Here is a 24,916-nt window from a genome sequence, read left to right as displayed (position 1 = left end):
GTTATATATATCCGGGTTTCACTGCAGTGGGTGCGTGAGCTTGACTAGAAGTAGAATGAATATACATTATGAGAATCAATGTCAAAATAAAGTTTAGAAAAATGGAAATGCATTGATTGAATTGCATGCACATTATTACTAATTTAGCTAAGTCAGCAACAGCAGTCATAAGCTGAAACTCACTATATATTTGTTATATCTATTTCTATGAAATTGGTTTTAAATTTCACAGTGTGATTAGATTTCATTTGGCCTATTGCTGAGCATAAACAAATAGCCATCTAAAAATCATATTGTGGTTTTGCTCTTACCTATTCATCCAATACATGGTTATATCTTCCTTGTAATTAGTGTCTGTATTCTTTTGAATGTAGATTTTTAATTGGATTCCATCAGACTTTCAGTTCTACAAGTACTTTCACTTGAAAAGGAGATGGTAATTTTTGAAATTACAGAAATATATGGATGAAGCTTGATTCAAAGTTTTTCTTTCATCCCAACAATATATGAATATTAGCTTATTTTTCTTTAAAATTTTTCCTTTAGCAAAATAAAAGAAAAACTTCATCATCATTCTTTAAAAGGACTATTTACCAGGTGAAAATCTAATTTAATTTTCATTGTTTTTTGTCAACCTATGTTGTATCCATTTACTAACGTAGGTATTGCTTTGCACAATGTCTTCGATAGTATCCAAAATTGTAGTATTTTAGTAAGACGGTAAAAATTTGTAGATATACCTTAAATGTTTTGTTTGTAGTACAATGATCATATATATGTACTAATCACATTTATATATGAACTAATATTTGAAAACTAATCATTCTTTGCTTGAATTGGCCCTAAATAATGTATAGATAAGTTGTGTATTTTTCAGGTACCTAGTTGAGCTACCTATTGTCATACAAATGTGCTTCACCAGTACTATTTAAGAATGCATTTTGAAACCTATCAGAATTTAATGGCATAGTTAGATTGATGGGATAGATTATCTGCTATTAATCAGCCTCAGTTGAATATCTCATTACTCGGTTAATAAGTTGTTATCATAAGTTCTAAATAGGTATTAGAATAAAATGACTGTGTTTATGCAACAAAGAATTATTATTATTTCTAGAGCATAGCAATGCATCTTAATAATTATTTTGCAATTTTGCATAAGAAAAGAAGTAATTTTAAATTTGTGAAAGAGAATGTAATTTGTATCGGTAAGATTCCTTTAAATCTACTGTCTTTTGGTGTGGTAGCATTTTAAAAATATATTTTCTAGTAGTATTTCCCCATCTCCTACCTCTCCATGGTGTGTTCAGACAAATATGCTAGCTGGAAAAACTACTTTTCAAGGTTGCTTTCCAGATTTGATGGTGTGGTTACATTTACAATCGAGAAACTCTCCTTATTAAATTAGTCTTTCTGGGGTTTTTTTTTACTTTTAATGGAAATGAAGAAATTTAACTAATGCTAGAGGATTAAAAGGACCTCATCCTACCCAAAAGTAGAATAGAAATGTGACATAGACAGAAAATCAAAAAGCCAATAACCTTTGTGGGCACAATTCATTTCGATTAAGATGACGGGCAGAGTGACTGTTTCCCTGGTACATTTGATGATATTCCTTGATTAAATCGATATTAATTCATGTTATAAGTATTACCAATCCATCAATGTATCTACATTATCACTTTTACAACAAGTATTGACAATTATAAGTCAGTACCAACATTTTGAATAACTATTGTGCAAAGTATTGTGACTAATCATTTGAAATTGTAAGATCCTATACTGTAAATTTCCCGGGCCATAAAGTGTCCATTGACTTATATACAATAGTATTCTGATAATTACATAATGTATTACTTCTTTCTCTACTAAATTATGCAAAATTTGTTACATTACTGCAGAAGTGATTGATGCTATAATGCCCCTAGCCATGTGCCTATATAGAGGTTTTATTCCTTAATATATACTTAGAGATGATGAAATATTGTGAAAATGTAGCATGTTACCCTTAGGTTACAAAAATATGACACATGGCATTTTCAAATGGAAAAGTAACACATTATGTACCTAGCCACTTTGCATATTCAAAAGAAATTCCACCTAACTACTCTGAATGTTAGCCATTGTAAAATTTAGCAGTTTACTTATTTAATCTGGAGTAACATTTCTCTAGAAATTGCAGACACACAGCTAAGGTACCCATGACCACATAGATACATCACCTTAATTTTATTTTTTTTAAATATATATCTTAAGTTTTTACTGTCAATGATTAGAGAATAAAGCTATTATCTGTTTTGTTAATAAACTTCATTATATTGTACCGTTGTGTGAATGCCTATTTTGGGATTTTCATTGTGATTGCAATAAATTAGTATGAGTCCTGCAATTTTGTGGAAGGAATGAATAGATTTTATAAGAATTAAGATTGTAAGAAACAAAATTTACATTACATTATAGAATGGTGAAAATCGCATTATTTGTCATTGATTCAGGAGATAAACGCATTATTAAGATTCAACTCAATCTTAAGAATTTCTTCAAAAATATTTCTCATTTCACAAGGTGTCTAGTTACCTATTTGCAAATGTATTGGATTTTTGTAGGAAACTCAAAGTGTTGTCCAAAGTCCCAAAAACTGCATTGGCTGTTGGACGTGGCAAGTTAAAAGCCACCGGCAATGGGCCGGATTTGGTCGGTGAGCAGAACTGTGCCCGAGCACGAGCAGGAAGAAGGCGAAATCCTTTGCTCTCTGATTCTGAAGATTTTTCTGGTGAGGACTGTGAAGGTGTTGTGCCAGAAGACGATGGTGACTATGCAACACTTAGGGAAGTTCCCATGCCTATTGGAGATGAGGAGGATACCCCATCAGAAGATGCCAAGGTATTTTATAATCATCACAAAGAGAAGTTCAATGTTTAGAAAGATATTCCAAGTCCTTTCGTTAGTGTTTACTAAAATGTCCTGACTGAAAGCATGGACTATCCATACATTATGTAGTTGGGTTCTAGGAGGAGAAGGACACTTTTATTACTCATCATAATGGTGGGTGAGTGGGGATTTTAAATTGCATTTATTAGCAACTGTCTCCTTCAGCTTTTTTTAGAAAAACTAAGTATCATGGCATGAAATCAAAGGACAAGTATCATTCTTAGTATTTAAATCAAACAGAATGTCATTGAAATGGACACTTTTGTCTTAGATGATTTGCATCAATTTTCAGGATTCAGATATCAGTGTTCCCTTCATTGTTAAGATGTCATGCAATCCAAACCTCTTTCTAAATCAAAATATTCACCATGTAGGCATTTTCCCTGCTCAACAAACAACTGCTGATTATTCTCATATTATTAAGAATAATCTCATGATTATCTCTCTCATTCTCAATATTTTTGTTGCATAACAAAGGAGATTTATCATTATATTGTCTTCAATTCTACTATTTTACTATTTTTCTGGTTAAAAAAAATGAAACTGAACCTAATAAAGCCATAATTCTGGCTCTCCCTGTTTTTTCAGTCTTTTGTCATATTTGGGTTATTTCCTAACTTTGTTATTGAATTCTTTGAGCATTCTATTCCCCAACTTGTCCACATACTCTCCTATTCCTTTCCCCCTTCATATATTTTTTATGACTCCATAACACTTTTCTTTTTTACTAGTAATTCCTATTATATTATCCTATTTATTAGTACTTTCTATGCATAATTATCTCTCAAGGTTTTTCAATATGTACACATTTTTTCTAATGTTTCCACCATCTTAAATCCTCTTAAAACATGAATTGATGCTTGATATTCATTCCTTCCCCCAGTTCAAGGTATTGAATTTAACTTTCACACTTTCATTCCCCTCTTAGGAGATTATAGCTGAGGAATCCAATTTAATCCACCACCAAGCCCATGATGATGATTTAGAAAAAATCACAAGACTGATAAACACAGGATACATTTTGTTTGAAGTATATTAATTTATGAATGTTAAGATGATTTCATGCATGATTGCCATTCAGTGGAATTTTCTGAAATCAGAATTGCATACTATATGGGTGTTGATGAAGATGTATATTTAATTCATATGCACATAGATATTCTATGTATTGAAAATATGTTTAAGAAGTTTTACCTATAATTCACAGCTGAATTACCAAAATTTGTAAATAAAATTCAAACTTTATTATGGTTGATTTTAATTTGGAATTTCAGTACCTACCTAGGTAGGTGCTTACATTTTCCTAATATGTCAAAATTAACCTGAGACCTGCACAATTAGAATGAATAATTCAGGGTGTAATTATATGTGATTCATATATTAATTACCTGTGTATATATATAGCTGATGCTCATATTGGGATTAGAAGGTACCTTTAAAGCAATTATCTTAGCAATCATACTTAGAATTTTCAGCCATTTGTTATGCACGTCTCATTAGTAAATGTTGTAGATAATATGCACATTTAAGTAACCTCTGAACTTTATTAGTAACTGCATACCCTGTAATTTCTTGGAATCACTCTTAAATAACAGACAGAATATTATAGTTGTAAATAATTATAATTACAATGATACCTTCAGAGGAAGAAGCTAGGTGGAATTAAATGCAGTACAAGGATTAGAAGTTAGTATGTTTTGCACACCATAATATATGATCAAGTCCTTTGTGTTATCTGTTTACAGTCCGGGCAACGGATTCATAATTCTTACAACTTTCCTCGTCATCGATGCTTTTGTAAATAATTGTTTTGTGTTTTTTGCAAAAGAAATCCTCCTGTAACCTCATCCTGTAATTTAATGTTTTAGCTGTTGGACTCGGTGGCAGATGGGAGCATCACCTATGCGGCCACTAACAGGGACCTCTTGCTCCCAGGCGATTATGAGGATACCTTACCTGAGCCATCTCCACTCCCGCCCCCATCTCCTACAGAGGCTGAAAAGGCCCAGGGGGAGGAAATTAACAACCACTCCTCACCCCCACCCCCTGCTGCCAATTCCTCTGCTGCCCCATCTAACCAAAACCTTGACCCTCAGGTAACTAACTTAAATCTCCCCAAAACTTTCTTTGCTTCTAAAATGTGTTTTGTTGCCTATAAATTAATGCTGATTTTATCTTATCATTAATACTCTTTCAATTTAGTGACTATATTCTGTCTCAAATATTTGTTACTATAAAACATATAGAATGTTATTCATAGAATTCATTAAAAGTAAGTATGTAATATTAGCCAAAGGTCCAGTAATTAGGAAATTATTAGTTTTGATGCTACTGCCTTGGTTAATACAAATGTAATAGATACGCACAGTGGTATCTCATAGTTCTCACCATCAATCTGTATAGCTTTGGCTTTGATAATTTACAATTCCATACACTTTTACCATTTTAACTTTGAATAAAAGCAAAGGTCCTGAAGGTTTCTTTAAATATGATAGTGCGGAGATCTAATTATACTGGGTCTAATGGCATTCAAAATGCACATAGGGTATGAGAGGCATTTCCTTTCCCAATTCTACCAGTCTCCCTCCAAGATCAGTCATCTGGAAAATATAATAGTGACTCTTTGGAAATTAATTTTTGAAACAATAGTTACCTACAAAATGAAACAAAAATGGACAATTTTGGATAATTCTGGCTTTTTGATTTTTTAGTTAGCAATGAATTAATTTTCACTTGTGCTATAATCGTACTAAATTATACCATTGTGGTCTGATTTAAGGAAGTTTCAAGAACTTCTCAAGAGGAGCACATACCATCAGAAATAAGACAATAAAATTACTACAGTCCATCAAATATACTGTTTCGAACATCTAGTCATTATTTTGCCATGGCATTACATAATTATGCCATTTATTTACTGATAATTACATATTTACCTCTAGAGCATCTTTCCCTCTGATAGCCTTTCAGCACCTATAAAGGCACAACTTTAAGAAGTATTGCTCTCATGATGATAGGCATCTGTTCACAATGGTCCTCTTATCAAGTGCAACAACATTTTATACACGTTTCATTAGTCAAAATCTCTGTCACTCATGCCTAAATTTTTAAAAAGTTTTTTGTTATCCAGCCTGTGGTGTTTGTTTCACAATCACAGCCTTGGAACAATTTTGTGCCTTCTCCATTTACATTAATGTTCAATAAATTGGGCATGCATATCAATATCCAACATTTTACCCAAAGTATCATTGGATCTTTAGTTGTTGGACTTCATTTGAGCTTATATAAAAAACATATAAACAAGCATTGATTTTTGTCACAAAAGAGATTGGGCATATAAGATTATTTGCATTCCATACTTCAGAACAGCATGACTACAATAAATAAAGAAAAATTAGCAAATATGCACTTATTCTGTTAAGTTGTGTATCAGCCTATTGCATTGACTAAGAAGAAACTTTTATCCTAGGGTTTGCAAATTTTCTCTTCTATGGTGAGGGATATGTTAGATATTGTGCTGTTTTTTCCAGTGATACTTCATATATTACACCTTATTTAATTTCAGACCATGGTATTTTTTTCTATCTACACAATTATGATAAGTTAGGTTATATGATAGGTTAGTCTAATCCTATTATTCCATGAAAACATTCACCCTATGATGTTCGCACAAGAGTGGTATAGTCACTTAATTATACATTATCATTCTTTAATATTTTTTGTGCCTAACAAAACAAATTCCATTTTCATTTATGTTAACTCCAGGAATTTTTACAATGAATATGATCTAAATATTATCTCTAGATTGATGAATAGGTTCTGTATTGTCAGCAGACATTTCGCAAAAATAATTTATATTTAGGGGTAAAATCTATAGCTTTTTTCTTGGAAATACCCTAGGAAAAATGAACCTCCAAGAGCACTAATCATAAACTATTGATTTTCTCTCGCATTAAACCTGAGGATAATTTCCATCTTATATATTTGAAATCACCTACTAATGACATAACCCATTTTAGAATAACACGTAATTCAATGGGTTTCTTGCACTATTTTTGGATAGCTCTCATAGTAACAGCGGCACTTGTCTTCCTAAGTACAACTTTAACGAACTAGACCCTTGTCATGTTTTTTTTTATGGCCATATAATGGGAAATCTTAGTTACACTTTTTTTCTGATAAGATGCAGTGACAGTTGTTCAATTAATGAATGACTAAATATAGAAAAGTATATGGATTGACTGTTGTACAACCAGTTGATCTCATTATTAAAAAATGAAATTACTAGTAATTATTCCATTTCCTTTATTTCAATTCTCAATTTTCCATGTGAGTACACTTTATTTATTAGTGCTACTATATTACACTCTTGCACTTGCCCTGTAATGGTATCTCTTACTTTTACAAATTACATTGTGTCAACTAGCACCAGATCTGTCCCTACAAAGAATAATAAATATGTTAAATATTTTCAAAAGAAATTCTATCAAAACTTGATGCATTTATTAAAAAATATACCCTTAAATGTCCAAAGTTACTAAGTTTCATTGGAAGCGCATCACATTGTAACATTAGTGAAACTTTGGGACAGTGACTTCAGGAAAGGTCCTACATATTATATATACATTCACAAATGTAAGTTTACCTTGCACTTTTCAGTTTTAGTTCAATTTATTAGACTTTTTATAGATTGACGATTGGCTTTTGTTGTTTATAAACATGGTTTTGATAAAATTTGGCAGTATAAATATTTAGAAAATATGGGACGCGGAGTTGAGGGACTACTGACCCAAGGGGCCCGGGTTCGATTCCCAGGCAAGCCTCTCTGGGCACCTGCAGCTCCACCCAAGGTCTGTGATTTTTTGGGCACCAGATTTTCCTGGGAAGCCATAACTGAACCAGGGGAAGGCACTAGCCCCCCTACCCTATTGTGTGAATTTCACACGCAGTCAGGCTTAGTACTGGGTGCACTCTACCATCACCTAACAACCCGACCTTCCGATTGATTCCTGTGTTTATGGTTTTTTTAATATAAATAAATGCGGATTGTATTTTTAATAGAGCACATATAATGATAAGGTAAATGTACATACATACTTGAATAGTTGGCTTAAAACAGCTTTTAGGCTTTGGAAACTTGGGCAAGTTTTCATAATTTGTTACTAAATTATATATGAATGTATAATTAGAGAAATGTGTACAAAGAAAAAGTTTATATTATCCTTACACTTACTAAACATTATGGTCCTGCCTGTAGAGACTAATAATAGACTAACCTAAATATGCTTCTCTGCACTTCCCTCAATTGGTTGTTTATGGTTCTCTTTTTTGCACTTTTAACTTATTATCTGATAACTGTGCTTATTAAAATTTCATTTCAAATGGTCATAGAAAACTAGTTCATGCATAACAATATACCCTCTTTCTTTCAGATTTTAACCAAATGATGAAATGTTACTCTGAACAAATGCAACAAATAAATAATTTTCCTAAAAATAACTATTATATCTTATAAAAGAAAAAATGTATGCCAAAATTGAAAATGTTTAAGAATATTTCCTCTTATCAGCCTTTAAAGATGAAAATTCTCAAGCTTATGAGTAATATTAAAGTAATAGACATATAATTATTTCCTTTGTCAACCAATATCAATCATTATATCTATGTCTATTACGGAAGGTTAAAATTAATTTGGGTAGTACCTATGCAAGGAAAATAAAGTCTAAGGTTTTTTCTTGGGATAAGAAATCAGGGAAAACTAAATAAATGGTGTTTCTGCTATCAGCTGTTGTGTGTTCATCTGATAAATTGAACTCTTCCTTTATTCTTGACTGCCATATTACGAGGGTCATCCGGAAAGTAGTACCCGTTCGTGAAATAAAGACACAAAAGTAAATATTAACAAACATAAAAAATTTTATTTGAAAGAGGATACTTTAAACTACTTCTCAACATAATCTCCAAGCAAATTAAGGCATTTGTCATAACGTGTGACAAGTTTCTGTATTCCTGCTGCATAGTCCTTCGCCGCCAGCTCATTGAGATACGCGAGGGACCCATCTTGCACAAATTTTTGCATAATGCAGATGGTGTTTAACAATTTCATGAACAATTGTTCGAGAAACATTGGGAAAATGCTCACAGATGTCATCAATTGTGACGCGCCGATCGTTCCTCACGAATTCGTCAACTGAGCTCACCAGTTGGTCTGTAATGACAGACGGTCTCCCCGAACGCTCATCGTCGTGTGTGTTCCCCCTCCCCATGTTGAAGTTGCGACACCACCGCCGAACAGACGACTCGTCCATTACATTGTCTCCATACACCTCCTTTAATTGGCGATGAATATCACATGGGCGAACGTTTCTTGCATTGAGGAATTTAATCACTGCCCTCACTTCACAACTGGCGGCGTTCTCAATTTTTTTAAACATTGTAAACAATCACAGAAACAACACAGGCAATGCTAGCGTCACGCAACTTGGCTCAGAGAAGGCAGACAAGCCACTGAAGCTATCTGACCTCGTCCAGCGGCTACTCGCGTCGTCAGCACTTCATGCGGCACGAACGGGTACTACTTTCCGGATGACCCTCGTAAATTAGACATCAATAACATATATAATTATAATTGCTTATCATAATTTTTCTTATACAAATTAACCGGGTAGATACTATAGAAGATAATTTGAATGACACATAAGGATGAAATAAAAAATATTAAATTCTAAATCTTATGAGAGAGTTTATGTTTTATAATGTCCACCTGACTATCAAGCATCAGAATCACTATATTTTAAATTTTTTAAGTCATAGAGCAAATTATTATTGCCTTTTTAAACTCCAGTACTGGAAAATGTCTTTGTTCTGGCACAATTACCCTTCAATAAGGACACACTAGATGGAAAAACTTTTTATATGAAATGATTATTGTTTTTTAAGCTTGCAAGATACAATTGGTAACTAATGTGCAAATGGCTGTTCCAGGATCACAAAATGTTGCTATTTGGTTCATCAAATTGTTTCATATATACTAATCTACCCACTTTCATTATACTCATTCCTAATACAGGCTTCAAATAAGCACCCAGTACGGTAGTTTTCAGGGATAGAGCCGACAAAACTAATCTAGCTGATTCTTACTAATGCTAATGCTTTTTTCTGAGATTGCACTCAACTAGTGATATCAGAGTTTATTATATTTCCACAAAGCACAATACACATTTTCATGTCTGAAGCCAGGAAGTTGACCTACAATTGCACAGTCATTGTTAGCTTTAATTCTCACTGCATTCTTTTAACCATTTAATTAATGTATGCATAGCTCTTGTGCATTTTGTTAAATTTTATGAGAATATTTATTCACGATACCTTAGTCTTCAAAAATATTCATTTTTTCCCTCTGATAATTTAAACTTAAGTAAAATTTCCTTACATCCTTCAAGCTCTATGCAATTAAATTTTGTTCCATAGGAAGCCTTATTTTGGGTTTTCCATTACAATTTAGCTATATTCATTTAATATTGAGACAAGTGTTTTGCTCATTAAGCTCTCCCTTCTTTTGTTTCCTACAAGAAAGTAATGAAGCAGTAGATATATCTACTATTTCTACTATTAAAAATAAAACTACTCAATTGTACATATCATTTATTCATTTTCTTTAGTATGCCCATGTTTTTAAATATATACTGAAAAAATTAAACATTCCATAATAACCTGTTTTACTCTGTAGCAGCAAAGTGTTCGATGGAACATCCTGGTGTAGTGGAATTGGCAGTTTCAAGGAATTAACTTTTGGATACTGAATCAATGAAGATATTTCAGAGTAAGACATTAAAATTATATTGAGAATGCTGAGAGGCCTACACTTGGCTGGTAGTGACCAGAGCCTCAAAGAAGTAGAGCAGGTTAATGGGATGGTTGCTTAACCCTGATTTGGTGGTAGTACTAACAAAACATCTAAATACTTAGATTTAATGTATGCAACTGTGAAAACGATTAAACTAACTAGGGAGACATAATTCATGTCCAAATGAATGCTTCGGTGTAGTTAGCATGCTTCAGCAGCAAACAGGCAACTTAATACTTTTATGGAGTGCTTGGAACCTATGCAAAGATAAAATTGTTTAGATCAAGCACTTAGCCTAATCAATGAACATATAGGAACACAAAATGCAGACTTGGAAGCATGATTTTCTGTGCATCATTCAGATGCAACAGCCAAGCTTGCCTAAGGAAAGCATGCTTGCCTTCAGGTTGTCTAAAATTATTCTCATAATACTAAATTGGTAGGTGGATGAATATTTTGGTAAACAGGATATCTGTTTGAGTTAAAACTATAAACTGCCTTTTTACTGACTTCTACATTTCCTTCAACCTGATATACAGGAGATAAACTCTTTAATATGCTTATTATTACCCTTTATCTTGTCTTATTGGATAAATGACCTCCAAAATTTCATTAAAAAATATCTACAATCTCTGAATGTTTGCTTTAATATATCTTTTACCTGAAAGTACCCCATGAAGTACAGAGAATATTATAGCATGAGATTATAGATTTCAGTGCTTTTTTGGACTTGGTTATTTACAGTAATCCTGTTCATTCTGTGATTTATTATCCACTTCTCAACATGTCCCTCAAGCTTTGATCATTCAGGAACACAAGAGTATAAAGTTTTTTACTCATATCTGTATTTACTAAATTCTTCTTCTGCTTCCTCTATTCTGGTATCATCTTCTCAGTCGGAGGTTTTTTAGCAGCCCTGTTTCCATGATCTGAAGTGTAATTCACAACACAAGTTTAGATGCAATGCTCTATGACGATTTTAATAACCTTTAGATCCCATGAGGTAATTCTAATTTTAACATTTCTTATTTTGCTTTAACATATGCAATGCTTAGTTTCTGTTAATGTTTTGATATGATCGAAATTTTTTAGGCAACCATTTTTTATGCCTTTACCAGTCTCTCATTCTACTTGAGGTTGACAGCCCATGGACTAAGTTTATCAGGATATATTTTTCAAATTATATGACATAACTTTTTCATTTGCAATTAATTTTGAGCTTTTATAAATAAATCAGGGTCTTGCGTATGAACCACACAATTTTTTTATGAATGGTCAGGTCAATATGATTGGGATTAAAAAAGGTGCATGAAGCAGGTGCCCTTGTGCTTACAGTATTTTGGTTTCCGTAGGGACACAACCACTGGTAACGTGTAGAATGACCAAACCATTAATATTTTTTCTTCCAATAGAAGTATTAGGCATGAAAAGTGTGCCTTTGTTACAGAGACATTTTTCAAAACAATTAATTTTATGTGGGAACTGCATATCATCAACACTTTATCATTCATTAATGCATTGTCATTCATAACCCCTCTGCAGTGCATTAGTGGGTGAGGCAAGTAAAAGGAATAAATTTGGCTTCAAAGAAGAGTCCTTTGAGAAAGGAGCTGACTGATAGAACTCCTGAGACTACCAAATGAGACCAGTAAACTGTTCAATGGTTAATGCATGCCTAAAATAGATGCCTGCTAAGATGAACTGATTATTGATCCCATGGTTTCACATTTTTTCACAAGATTCTTGATCTGTGACATGTCACAGAGTATGATGCACTCATCCAATGCTTTCATAATTTCAACCTTACCTTTCACGGTACAAGGATACAATAATGTGCTAGCTAATGCCGTATGTTGGATTTTTTTCTTCTTTCACCCTATAGTGTAGGTATTTTTCCCCATTCTATCTTCATTTCTGTTGTGTCCGGATTGCCTACCCGCCTTTTCTGAGGTCAAACATTGGCTCTTTTAGTGAGGATTAAACTCTTATTTCACTATTCTATTCTCTACTCTATGGCCATATCTTTTCAATGCATAAGAAGTCTCAAACTGCTTTTAGCCTAGTATGTTGGATTTGTTTGCTATAGTGTCAAGTCATTATATATTGCGGTTGTCTCAAAGAGGGATTTTGTGATCCATATACATGAGTTCTGCAAGTGTGACCAATCTTGTTTTTGCTGTGTATGCCATCATTGGTGCAATAATTATTTTGTAGATTCATATTTTGGGATCATTTTGCTTGTTTCTCCTAATAGTGCCTTTTGAGCCGTTAGCTTTGTGTGGGCTCATACCACTTCTTTTAAGATTCAGTAAGTGTTTATGTCTCTCTCTATTTTCAAAAATTTTATTCTTAAAACTTGTGCCATAATGTTATCATCCACAGCTGATTTACATCAGTGTTGGGATTAGGATATTGTTAATTTAGTTTTAGTTGAAAGCATAATACATTGATATAGGTCAAATTCATTCCAGCTATTGCGCTGTACAGTATCATTAGTGTTGCATAGATAGCCTTAACCTCTTTACTGTCTATGAACCTCTTTTTTCTCTAATAGTTTACTATTCTTAAAATGTAAAAGAAATAAGTATTCAGAAATAATTTGTGCGTAACTTTTGGCAAGGATTATTTGTAATTTAAAACATCCAGTTTGTTATTTGCTTTGAATATTTGGGCAAAATATTTTTCTAATTTTTCCATGGTAATTTCCATTTCTTTTCATTTCTCTATGCCCAATCTTTAGCTGTTATCATTCTTTATATTTATTTTTACGAACCCAGAAGTTATGCCCCGACCTTTTACTGACAATTTCCCATTGCTCAGATTTATATTCTTTCTAGTTCCCTAGTTCATAGTTAACTCATCTTCATGCAGTCATGAGATTTTGCTGTACACTCTGAAAAATATTTTAACTTTGCATTTTCATTTTACGGAGTTGTTTCTTTATCATGCTACTAGGGATCTTCTAAAGTTTACATTTATTCCTTCATAATTTGTGTGTATTAAGTGTTTCAGATGTCCCATTTTTTATTTTATCTGTCCGTTTTTGCCAACATTTAATTTCTTCATCTTCTCCTATTCTTAAGCTACTTTCTTTAGCTACATTGAGCTCATATTTCATTTATAGAATCTTGGTGCTATATTCATTATTAATATTTTATTCTTTTTTTGGTGGTACACTCTTTTGCTTTCTTTATAACATTTGAAGATTTAGTCTAAATCTGTTTAGCTACTCACTTTCCATGTTTGTTGAAGTTAAATAGATCATGTTGATCACTTGAGTAGGATCAAGTTTTCTGTTTGTTAGGATGAGGTCAATTATATCTAGTCTACTCTACATTATATATAGATCTATGATCCCTAAGATTTATGAGAAATATATTGATATAGATCTTAATGCTCAAAAAAGTGCCATTTATCTGCATTTAATTACTTACACAAAATTGTATCAAAATATCTCCATTATCATTATCACATTCTCACATAGAAGCTTTTTGTATCTGATAATATTAATAGACTTCCAACATGACATTAAAATCATGCCATTACAGGCATTCATTCGCTGGTTTCAAATCTAATTTTTTTATGGATGGTATTATAAATCTCAGTCTGATATGTTTGCATTTTTCTGATCCATATACAACCTTTATATTGGCATTACAATGACTTTTTATCTTTAAGATAATGGGCTTTCCTTATGCATAATTACACTATCTTGAATTTTGAATGTTCAGGTGTGAACTGCAGCTTTTTTCTTGTAAAAATGGCACTACATTCTATGGATAGTGCATTCATGTATTAGTTAATGAAAGGTCCTCAATTATCATATCATCCACCCATATATCAATATAATTCTTAGCAAAAGCTCTCAAGTTCTTTTCTGCAAGAAGAGAAAATAAAGTTACCACACCTAATTAACTATACCATTCCTTCCTTGATATTAATGAATTCCAAGAGATAGATAGCAGACTAAATCTACACAATGTATAAAAGTACTCTTTATCATCCATTACAATGCAAACTCACACCAGTCTAGTTAACCTGCTTCAGCTTAGTCACTTATTTTATAAATAAATAACTTAATAAACCGGCTCTTCATTGATTTTTACGGAAAATATTTACAACAGAATCAATTAGCGTATAGCCTGGAACAACAAAATACTATTATTTATTTACTGCAACAGATTTAGGAAGTCAGATTAAATTAAAGTAGTTACCATTGCATAGTCCTATAGTGTTTGCCTTTGCCTCTACCTCATAGTAAAAACAAATTTGGTCGATGCCTCGGCTGAAACCAACCTATATCAATTTTATACAGAATGACAGTTTATTTTTAATGAATGCTCGGAACATAAATTATGATTATTGTCTATGTGTAGTTGAATTTTTAAAATTGTGAAGAAACAGGCTGAAAATGGGCACAACACCAAAACGCTGTACCATTTTGATAGGTAACATTGGAATTCTTTCAGTTATTAAAGAAAAATATTTGAGAATTATCTAAAAGCCTTCGACAGAATTGTGCATAATTGTTTCCATCTAAATACTCTGAGTAGGCGGAAATTAATCTCAGTGGCCCATATTGTGTTTCACATTTTAGGAAAGAATTGAAAAATCCTTGTTGAAATGTGCATCTTTGACTGCTGATGCTCTAACCATTGCGCTATCGTGGAAGCATAAATTACACTGAACTCTTGTGTAATTTATGCTTCCATGCTTTTCTCCAATTCTTTTGCAAGAAGATGCCATTGGAGAGCTATTTAGCCTATCACAGGAGAAATGTGCAAGAACACAAGATGAAAGGATAGCACGGAAAGCTGTCATACAATGTTATAAAGGATAGGAACAGTATGTTTCGTGGCATGCATAACCAGGAGAAGGAGATCAGCCACATTTACTTACACTTTCTAGAACAACAAGCCACCACATGTCAAACACATTTTCATTCACTTGGGATTAGAAATAAAGAAAAGGGATAGGAATACATATTCATGACAAACACAGGAATGATGGGGAAGATGGAATTGAGCAGATAAAAACTTATTCCCCAATACCATCTTCGGGTGAAAGAATCGGATGTAACAGTTTTAGGGGATTGATATTTCATCAACTCCAATATAATCATTACAGGTATATTTTTATCAAAACATCAAGAAAAAGTTGAGCATTTAAAATCCATTAGGTGTGCTGGTTGGATGATCACTTAAGGTTTTTTCAATTGCACCCCAATTCTATTAGCTTGTTTGGGAGAAGAGTGCATATAATTGTGAAAAAAATTGGATAAACTCTCGTTTACTTCTCTACAAAAAATTAACCACATTTTCAATAAGAAATTGAGTGTTGAAAACAAACTTTAAACGTATGCTATATGAACACAAAACTCCTTAAAAACTAATTTTGAAATATTTTCCCTTACAGTTAGCCCTAAATAGAATTAATTAAAGTGACATCAATTTATTTAGTGTAGCTTAGCTAATATTAGTTTACAAGGCCAGCAACAATTATATTGCTTCAGATAAGAAGTATCTTATTAAAATTAACATGTTATTTGCCAACAGTGATAAAATTACCCAGTATTTCTTATCATGTCCAAGTTTTATGGCTATGCAGTCTTCAATTTGTTATTTTTTTAACATGCAGACAATATTAAATGGTTTATTTAACAGTTTCAGGGATCAGTCACTCCGCGCTGTTTGCGTAGGGCCGACTCTGGAATGCCACATGAGGAAGATGTTACCCCAAGATCTGAATCAGTCAGTACAGAGAGCTCTGGGGGCTCTCCTCCAGAACACAGTGGGCATAGTGATGAAACATCAAGTGGAATACACTCTAATTCCAGTGGGGAAACAGGACATAATGGTCAGCAAGGTGGTGTTCAGGTGGTGACGGTAGGACCGTCTAGACGCTCCACCAGTGTAGATGATCTTGTCACCACCGAGCAAGCTCCTCGAGCGACAGCAGCCCCTTGGAGAAGTTTCTCTCTCCAGAGGAATGTCCAGCCTCCAACGTCGGAGGATTGTGGTGACTTTCCTCCACCTCCTCCCCCACCACCTCTTGAAGAGAGCACAGTGGTGATACGAAGGAAGCAATCTCGGCCAAAGACAACTGATCTCACACAAGCTGAGCCTTTCGGCAGGTCAACAAATATGAGAATGACATCCTTCACTGATCAGCCAGATGGCTCCAGATCCTCAATCTCCACTGGAAGCACCGTCGGAAGTTCTGCAGGTCCTTCTAGAGTTGTTCCAACATCAGCTTCATCAATCCAACCTCCTCCCATTAAAGACTACCAATCAAGAGTGCCGCCATCTGGCACTGCTTCACTGCCACCCCAGCACCACCCCCCACACCAGGGTTTCCAGCTCGCTGCCGGAGGAAGAGGGGGGTGTCACTCATTCCCACGCATTCAGGCCCAACAGCCACACCTGAACTACCCCATCCACCCTCACCACCACCAGCACACAACGCTGCCAACACACCACAATGGAGTTCGAATATTTGGAGGCCCATCATCAATAGCCAACACCTCCTCCTTCAAGCACTACAGGCCAGGGTTGCAGCTGGCTGGAGTCATGGCACAAGGGCCTTCCTATTACGGCACTGCCGTGACGGCATCTGTGCCCGCTGGGAGACCAATGGGTGTTGGTGTTGTGAATGGCGTAGCACGGGTGCCAGAGGAGAGCGCGGGGCACCACACCTTCCCTGCAGTGAAACGGGTGGAATTGATTCCACACTTGATGAAGGCAAATGGTGTCGGTCAAGACCGTGATTCTGCGAACTTTTCAATGGCTTCAAGTGGTGACTCTGACAACTACATAACACATGGCTAGATGATAGGTCTCCCACCTCATTTTCTATTCAGTGTACTCTCCACCAGTGAAAGTTAATTTGCTGAAGTGTGAATGAATGTGTTTCCAGTAGTTCATGTGCATTTAACTCGCTGCTGTCATTGTTTAGAGTTTCCTCAAGTATAGATCACTAACTTACATAAATAGTTTGTTGACAAGTAAATAGTGTTTCCTTTACTGCGTGGTCAACATATCCAAGAGTAAGTGGATGATATTGTGCTGAAGAAAAGACAATGAGGTATGGGCAGTTGTTGTGTGACTGTGGACCAAAGTTGAACAATTGGATTGAGCCTACAATGGTCTGTGTTAAAGAATAGAATTCAGAATTTTTACCGGTGCAAGGACAAAATGGCTTCTCAAAATACAACAAGTATTTGGTAAGTCAATATGTTGTAATGGAAGAGAGTAAAGACTCACATGAAACAATGCTTTGGGATACTTGTTCATAGAGAGAGTTATTTATAGTGTACATTCTAAACTGTCAGAGTTTATTGAAAAAATACAGAGGGGATCATAACTGACCATTCAAAAAAATTTTGGACAATAATCACCCTTAACCCTTAAACTTCCAAGGTGTAATTCTGTCAGTGGTGGTAAAATTCAAAACTCTATAAATATTTCATGAGCTGAATTTAGAATTCATGATAATGTACATCTGTACAATAGGACCATTTAAATATTATTGTTTGGGGTGTAACACTTTACATTATCTCCTGCTGTCAGAGGTAGTTACTACCTACTAAATTCCCTGAAAAAATAATCATTAGCATGTATCAATGGCTGAATGTATTTGTGTTTGAAGAATGGTTATCTTGAACTAACTATTATAAATGCAAATCAAGAAGACCTTTTCTATCATGTAGAATTAGTATCCATATATGTCTTGGAAATGTATACCACCGAGGTGAAAAGTCAGTGTTAACTTCAACCTGATTGATATAACCACTTTACCCTGGAAAGCCATTATTTGTGCCAGTGTCTTGATAATATTATTATTATACAGTATTTTGAAACTCTACAACATTTCTGAGTATAACAGCCAAACAGGTTTTTTGATGCGTAAATTATTCTCAAAAACGACAATAAGTTTGCTACCAAGTCATGAATGCAGCCATTTATATGAGTTGTTTTTGTACCAATACTGTATGGCAATCATGAGCAAATTATGAAAAAGTTCTATTTAAATTACATAAAAGAGAATAATGGTTTATTTAAATAAAATGTAGCATACAAACAGGTTCATTAACTCATTAGCTGCATTCTAAGTGAAATTGTGAAATATTTTCTGAACTCAACTTGCAGCCATCACATATGCATCAAAATTTCCATTAGAGTATACTAATTTAGTTCTTTTGTATTTCTGGCATAATGCATTTTGCAAAGTGTTTCTCAAATTAGCTAGTTCTTTTGTACAAATGGTAGATTTTGAAGAAAATGAGTGTTAAATTTTTTAATCATGACATTTTTTATCAACATGATAATTTTTCTCAAGAAGCTTCATTATCTTCACAAATATTTTTATATTTAGACAATATTTGCATAAAACAAAAATTTTGTGTAGGATCAGAATGCATATGCTATTTAGAGGTTTTTACTCATAAACAATTAGCACAAGCAGTACTACCCCTTGAATATGAAGTCACAGACACTTTTCAAAGATGGCTTTTCCAAATCTCACTATTGCTCCATACTTTTTCAGTACCATAAGCAGTTTAGTGCTAAATTTTCAGGTTCCTGCTGGCCCTACAGTCAAAATTCAACAGATTGCCTAAAACACCGTTTGCAATTGGCATATGTACTTTGCCCAAAATACCAGCACAAAATGCTCTCAGTACAATTATACCATAATATATAGCAGTATATATTCCAATTGTATCTTTTTGAGAGCAGTGGGTGATTATAAAATTTCTATTTGGGGAGAAGTCAAATTGAAATACTTTCATAATAATCATTCATGATGTGTAAAAAGCAAATTGCTGTGAGCTTAATGTACGAATGAAATTCAAATTTTCATATTCATATTTGTAGCCACAAAATTTAGCTGAAATTTTAGCATCTCTAACTTAACATGTAATGAAAATGAAAACCATTAACTAAGAAACAGGCATTTTTTCCACTTGAGAACATTATGCCAATTCTATGCTCTTTCAATTCTCATGAAAATTTCATTTGGCTATGTGTAAGTCCATCATCCCTTGATAACTTTCATTTACAATTAAAACAAAGATTTAGAGGAGTTTTGGTTGTATCAACTCTGAAATAATAATCATTTAGCCTTATAATATTATTCTAATTTATTTGATTTATGGTATATTAAGCATGTTTTAGTTTTTTAAAGATGATTTGTTGAAAGAATTTGCCCTGAATTAATGATATTGGAAATTGTTATGAATCTGTTTTGATCAATGTCATGACTAAACTAATATTGTGTATATATACTGAACATTCATACATCGGGAGTCATGATGTTGCATCAATTTGAGAAAATTGTTTTTATACTGCCTGAAACAATGTAATGCATAGTGTTTAATGTGGAAAAATAAAGTGTAAAGTCAAATTTTAAAAAATTAATAGTTTCTGCCATGATTTTTTTGCCATGACATATTTTAACTATTATTAACATTATGGAAATATTGTAATTTATTTTATATTAATAGTTGCTATTAATTATTAGTAGTTACTATTAAGCACTGATGGTTGAATACAAATTGGTTTTGGCATCTCCATTTCAAAATTGGCATTCTCCACCAACATTCGATGTTAACCACACATCAGGTAAGGTGACCCTTTGTGGCTCATGACTTTCCTTTTTATCTGATTTTTTTGTCTGCAGGCATCCATATGCTTCAAAAAAATGACTTCTACAATGCAATGTACTCACTTTATATTTTCTACAATGTACCTGGATGGTCACCTTTCACACATTCAAGCATATTGATTGATTCCTCCTCGGTCAGCCGAGGAGAAAGGTCGTGTTCACCGCTCCTCCCGTAGTGAAAGCATCCGTACGTGGGACCCAGAGCGAGGTGCAATGGGTAAGGGAAGCGCTGTTGAAGTTAAATGCATAGTGTGCAGTAAAAAACTGAAAAATGGTGTCCAGTGCCAAGCATGCAGCTGCTGGTACCATTTTAAATGTACTAAATCCAAGCTGGAGGATTGTGTAAAAGAGGAATGGAAGTGCTGTGATTGCGACATTCAGAGGGGCCGGAGACTCTTGAAGGAGAGGGAAATCACCATTGCTGAGCTGCGGGCCGAGTTGGAGGAATCGAATAAGAGAATTAAATCTCTTACTGCCGAAAATGAGAGGTTACGAGCCGCCGCGGCGGAGTGGAGATCGCCGCGTACGAAGAGTGGAAGCGAGAAAGGAGAGACGGCGGAGGGGCCAACGGCGGAGCGACGGAGGCGGCCAGCCCGGCGAATGGCGGACGTTCGGGAGCACCCCAGGCGATGATAATCGGGGATTCCCTTATACGTTTTGCCGGAGACCATTGCAGAAGGAAGGGAGCCTCCGTTCAGTGTTTTCCGGGTATTGGAACGGAACAATTGGAGAGGCAAATCGATAACATGAGTAGTCGTGGAGAAGAAAAAGTAGTGATTTTACATGTTGGATCCAAAGACATCAAAAGTGCCAAATCTGATGACCACGTAACCGGTTATATATGGGACCTGTGTACCGCTGCCAAATCAAAGTTTAGTAATGCAAAAATTGTAGTGACAGGTATTATTCAAAGAAGAGACGTGAACTACAAAAGAATCAGATACGTAAATGAAGGCATAGAATGGGTGTGTGACAAAATGGGGGTTACCTTCATTGATCCTAATTGTCGAATAAGTGACTATCACCTGGGACGGGATGGTATTCAGTTGAATAGAAAAGGATCATTTTTATTCGCGGAATTGTTAAACGAAGTTGTAGAGAAGATCACCAAACGGGGAAACTACTAAAGGAAACCAGAGATGTTCACCGGACCTGCAAAGAGAGCGGAGTTGAGCCAAATGCCGATTCAGGAAGTGACATACCAGGCAGTAATGGGTTCATGCAAGGTAAGGGCTTAAAAGTTCTTCAGGTCAACTGTCGCAGCATAATCAATAAGCGGGATGATTTTCAGACCTTGGTTGAGGTCAGCGAGGCTGACATTGTAATAGGAACGGAATCTTGGTTGAGTAGTGACGTCTTCTCGAATGAAATCTTTCCGAAAGGCTTTACAATATACCGCCGAGACCGAGATACGAGAGGAGGGGGTGTTTTTATCTGCGTTAAGGAAGGCCTTCGTAATGTACTAGAATGGTCCGATAAGGACCATGAAATGATCTGCGTAAAATTATTAAGCGAGAATAACAAAAACTTCTTAAACATCATTGCCGTTTATAGAAAACCCACCGATGGCCTCCAGGTAATAGAGGCCCTTGCCGCCTCGTGCGCGGAAAACCCAGGTAGTCGAACCCTAATAGCGGGGGACCTTAACCTCCCCAACGTTCATTGGAGTGGCCCCACGGCAAGAGGCGGCAAAGCCCAAGAGCTCGCTAATCGTCTCATTCAAAGAGAGGGTTTTACCCAAGTTGTAAACAAGCCCACAAGGGAGGGGAACATCCTTGATGTGTTTCTAGCTAGACCATACAATATGTTCTCGGAAGGAGAGGTAATTCCTGGTATAAGCGACCACTCAGCGGTATGTATCAATATTCAATGGGAATTCCGGGTACCCGAGAATAGGGTAGTAAGAAATTCGGTGTGGAGATACAACAAAGGAGATAGCAATGGGTTTCGTACCTTGTTGAAGGAACGTTTTCAGGACTGGGCTTGTACAGGGGGAACTGTAAACGACATCTGGAACAGTTTCAAAGACATTGTCAACGAAGGGCTGGAAAAATTCGTTCCAAAAATGACTCTCAAAAGTAACACCGACCCCGAGTACTATAACTGCGCAATAAAAAAACTAAAGAGAAAGGCTAGGAGGAGTCACTCTATGATCAAGTATGGGAACCCATATCTGTGCAAATATATAGTAAATCGATAGTAAAAGAACTGAATAGGGAAAAGAGGGTAGCAAAAGAAGAATACTTAGTGAACATTCTCACTAAAAACGATACAAATAAATTTTACAAATACTTAAGAAGACGAAAAAACAGCCAGGTGAAGGTAGGCGTGATCCAAACCCAAGGGGGGGACATTATAACAGATGATGAAGGGAAAGCAAATGAGCTCAACAAGTGGTATGGAAGTGTATTTAGCAAGGATTTCAGTGAAAACCTCCCCCCACGTGTTTTTCATGTTTGTGAAGGGGAGAACGTATTATGTCCGGGCGAACTAGTCATCACACCTTCAAAGAGTAATATTGTTATTCCTAAGTATATGAAGATCTGTGACCGCGAAGTTATGGACAAAGTAAAAAAGCTTAAAGTCAACAAATCGATTGGCCCTGACAACATCTCTGGAGACGCACTCAAATTAGGGTCAGAGGCAATGATACCGTATCTGCGCACCATTTTTAACATTACGTTAAATAATCATCAAATCCCCGATGATTGGAGGAAGGCTTATGTAATACCAATTTTTAAGGGTGGGACCAATAGCAGTGTAGAGAACTATCGCCCGATTAGCCTAACGTCTGTAACCTGTAAACTAATGGAGAAGAAGGTCGCAAAATATCTACGTGACTTCTGGGAGGATAAGGACTGGCTATTTAAATACCAACATGGCTTTCGCAAAGGGTACTCATGCGAAACCCAACTACTTGGACTCTGCCAGGAAATATCAGACTGCTTAGACAAAGGTAAAGAAATAGATGCAGTTATACTCGACTTCTCAAAAGCCTTCGACAGGGTTCCCCATGACAGATTGTTAGATAAAATTGGAAAACTAAATATTGACAAAAGAGTACTACTATGGACGAAGGCCTTCCTACAAGATAGAACCCAGCAGGTTCGTGTTGGGCACAAAATCTCAGAAGAAACCCGCGTCACATCCGGAGTACCTCAGGGTAGCGTGCTTGGTCCTCCTCTGTTTCTTTGTTACGTGAATGACCTTGCGGAATGTGTCAATTCCAAAATACGATTGTTCGCTGATGACTGTATACTCTATAGGGAAATCAGCAGTAGCAGTGATCGCGACGTTCTGCAGGGTGACATAGATAACGTGGCTAATTGGATCAAAATCAACAAAATGGAGATAAACATTGCAAAAACTATCCACATCTCATTCTCCAAAAGGAAGGCAGGTGAGGGAAGGGTATATAAAATAATGGGAGAAACGATTGTAACAAAAGATAATTGTAAATATCTAGGGGTACACCTAAGTAAAGACTTAGGGTGGGGACTTCACACAGATTATGTGGTAGGCAAGGCCTTTAAATCGCTCCACTGGGTCATGCGGAGCCTCAAAGGAAGCACTAAATCAACTAAAGAATTGGCCTACAAAACAATTGTAAGGCCTATTGTCGAATATGCGACCACAGTATGGGATCCCTTTGAAATAGGGCATGTGAAAAAATTAGAAGCAGTGCAAAGGAAGGCTGCCAGGTACGTTTTAGGGCGACATAGGCAGACCGACAGTGTAAGTGACATGCTAGGCTCACTAGGATGGGGGTCACTAAAGAACAGACGGAAGCTGAATAGACTGTGTGCCATTTTTAAAATATTGAAAGCTGACGGAGGCTGGAAAGAACTGAACGAGAGTGTAAATAAGCCATGTTATCTCGGCAGGAATGATCACCCGCTTAAAATCAAATACATGCCCCAAAGGACAAACACCGCCAAGTTTTCGTTCCTAAATATGGGAATCAAAGAGTGGAACCAGCTGCCTGATGAACTCTTTAAGCCCTTACCCAAAAGCATTAAATCATTTAGGCGTGAATGCAAAAGGTATACATGATGGGATTGTTAAATGACACTATTTAATGGCGACTATTTAATGACACTGTGATATGTTTTAAGAATGACTACTGTTTGTTATATCATGTCATTGCCACCCGGCTTATCGCCTAACAGCAATGTATCCCAAATAAATAAATATAATGAAATAACAGGCATATATGATTTGAAAATAATTTCACTCCCCACCTTCTTTCCATTACTTTGCATTTAAACAGTATCTGCAATGTGTATTCTCTACATAAGCTGTTGACTCTTCCCGAGCATGATTGTGATACTCATCAATCCTAGTGCATCCAGAATGTGAATCATGACTACTTCAGTGCTTTTAGTTCATCAAAAAGGCTGCTTCTATTGCTATTCTGTATGCATAAAATATGTTCTTTTTCTGAAATTTTCATAAATTTAGTTATTAATTGATAAT

General features: G+C 35.2%; 1 protein-coding gene across 2 annotated transcripts in view; it reads left to right on the top strand.

Moving 5' to 3' along the window:
* Positions 1-20,158, top strand: part of tinc (transmembrane protein tincar) — a 414,202-nt gene extending 394,044 nt beyond the window's left edge. Inside the window, exons 5-8 of one of the 2 annotated variants that reach the window (XM_071592410.1) lie at positions 547-597; positions 2,607-2,883; positions 4,800-5,027; positions 16,441-20,158. In XM_071592410.1, the coding sequence (XP_071448511.1) occupies positions 547-597; positions 2,607-2,883; positions 4,800-5,027; positions 16,441-17,604 (1,720 nt within the window). In that variant the 3' untranslated portion in view covers positions 17,605-20,158. The remainder of the gene's footprint in view (positions 1-546; positions 598-2,606; positions 2,884-4,799; positions 5,028-16,440) is intronic. The other variant, XM_071592411.1, reaches the window with a different exon arrangement.
* Positions 20,159-24,916: the final 4,758 nt, after the last annotated feature.

Source organism: Hetaerina americana, unplaced genomic scaffold (assembly GCF_022747635.1).
Source record: "Hetaerina americana unplaced genomic scaffold, ioHetAmer1.1.p SCAF_5, whole genome shotgun sequence".
Classification (NCBI taxonomy): domain Eukaryota; kingdom Metazoa; phylum Arthropoda; class Insecta; order Odonata; family Calopterygidae; genus Hetaerina; species Hetaerina americana.
The sequence above is the reverse complement of the archived record's forward strand: the minus strand, read 5'-3'. Positions and strand labels throughout refer to the sequence as shown.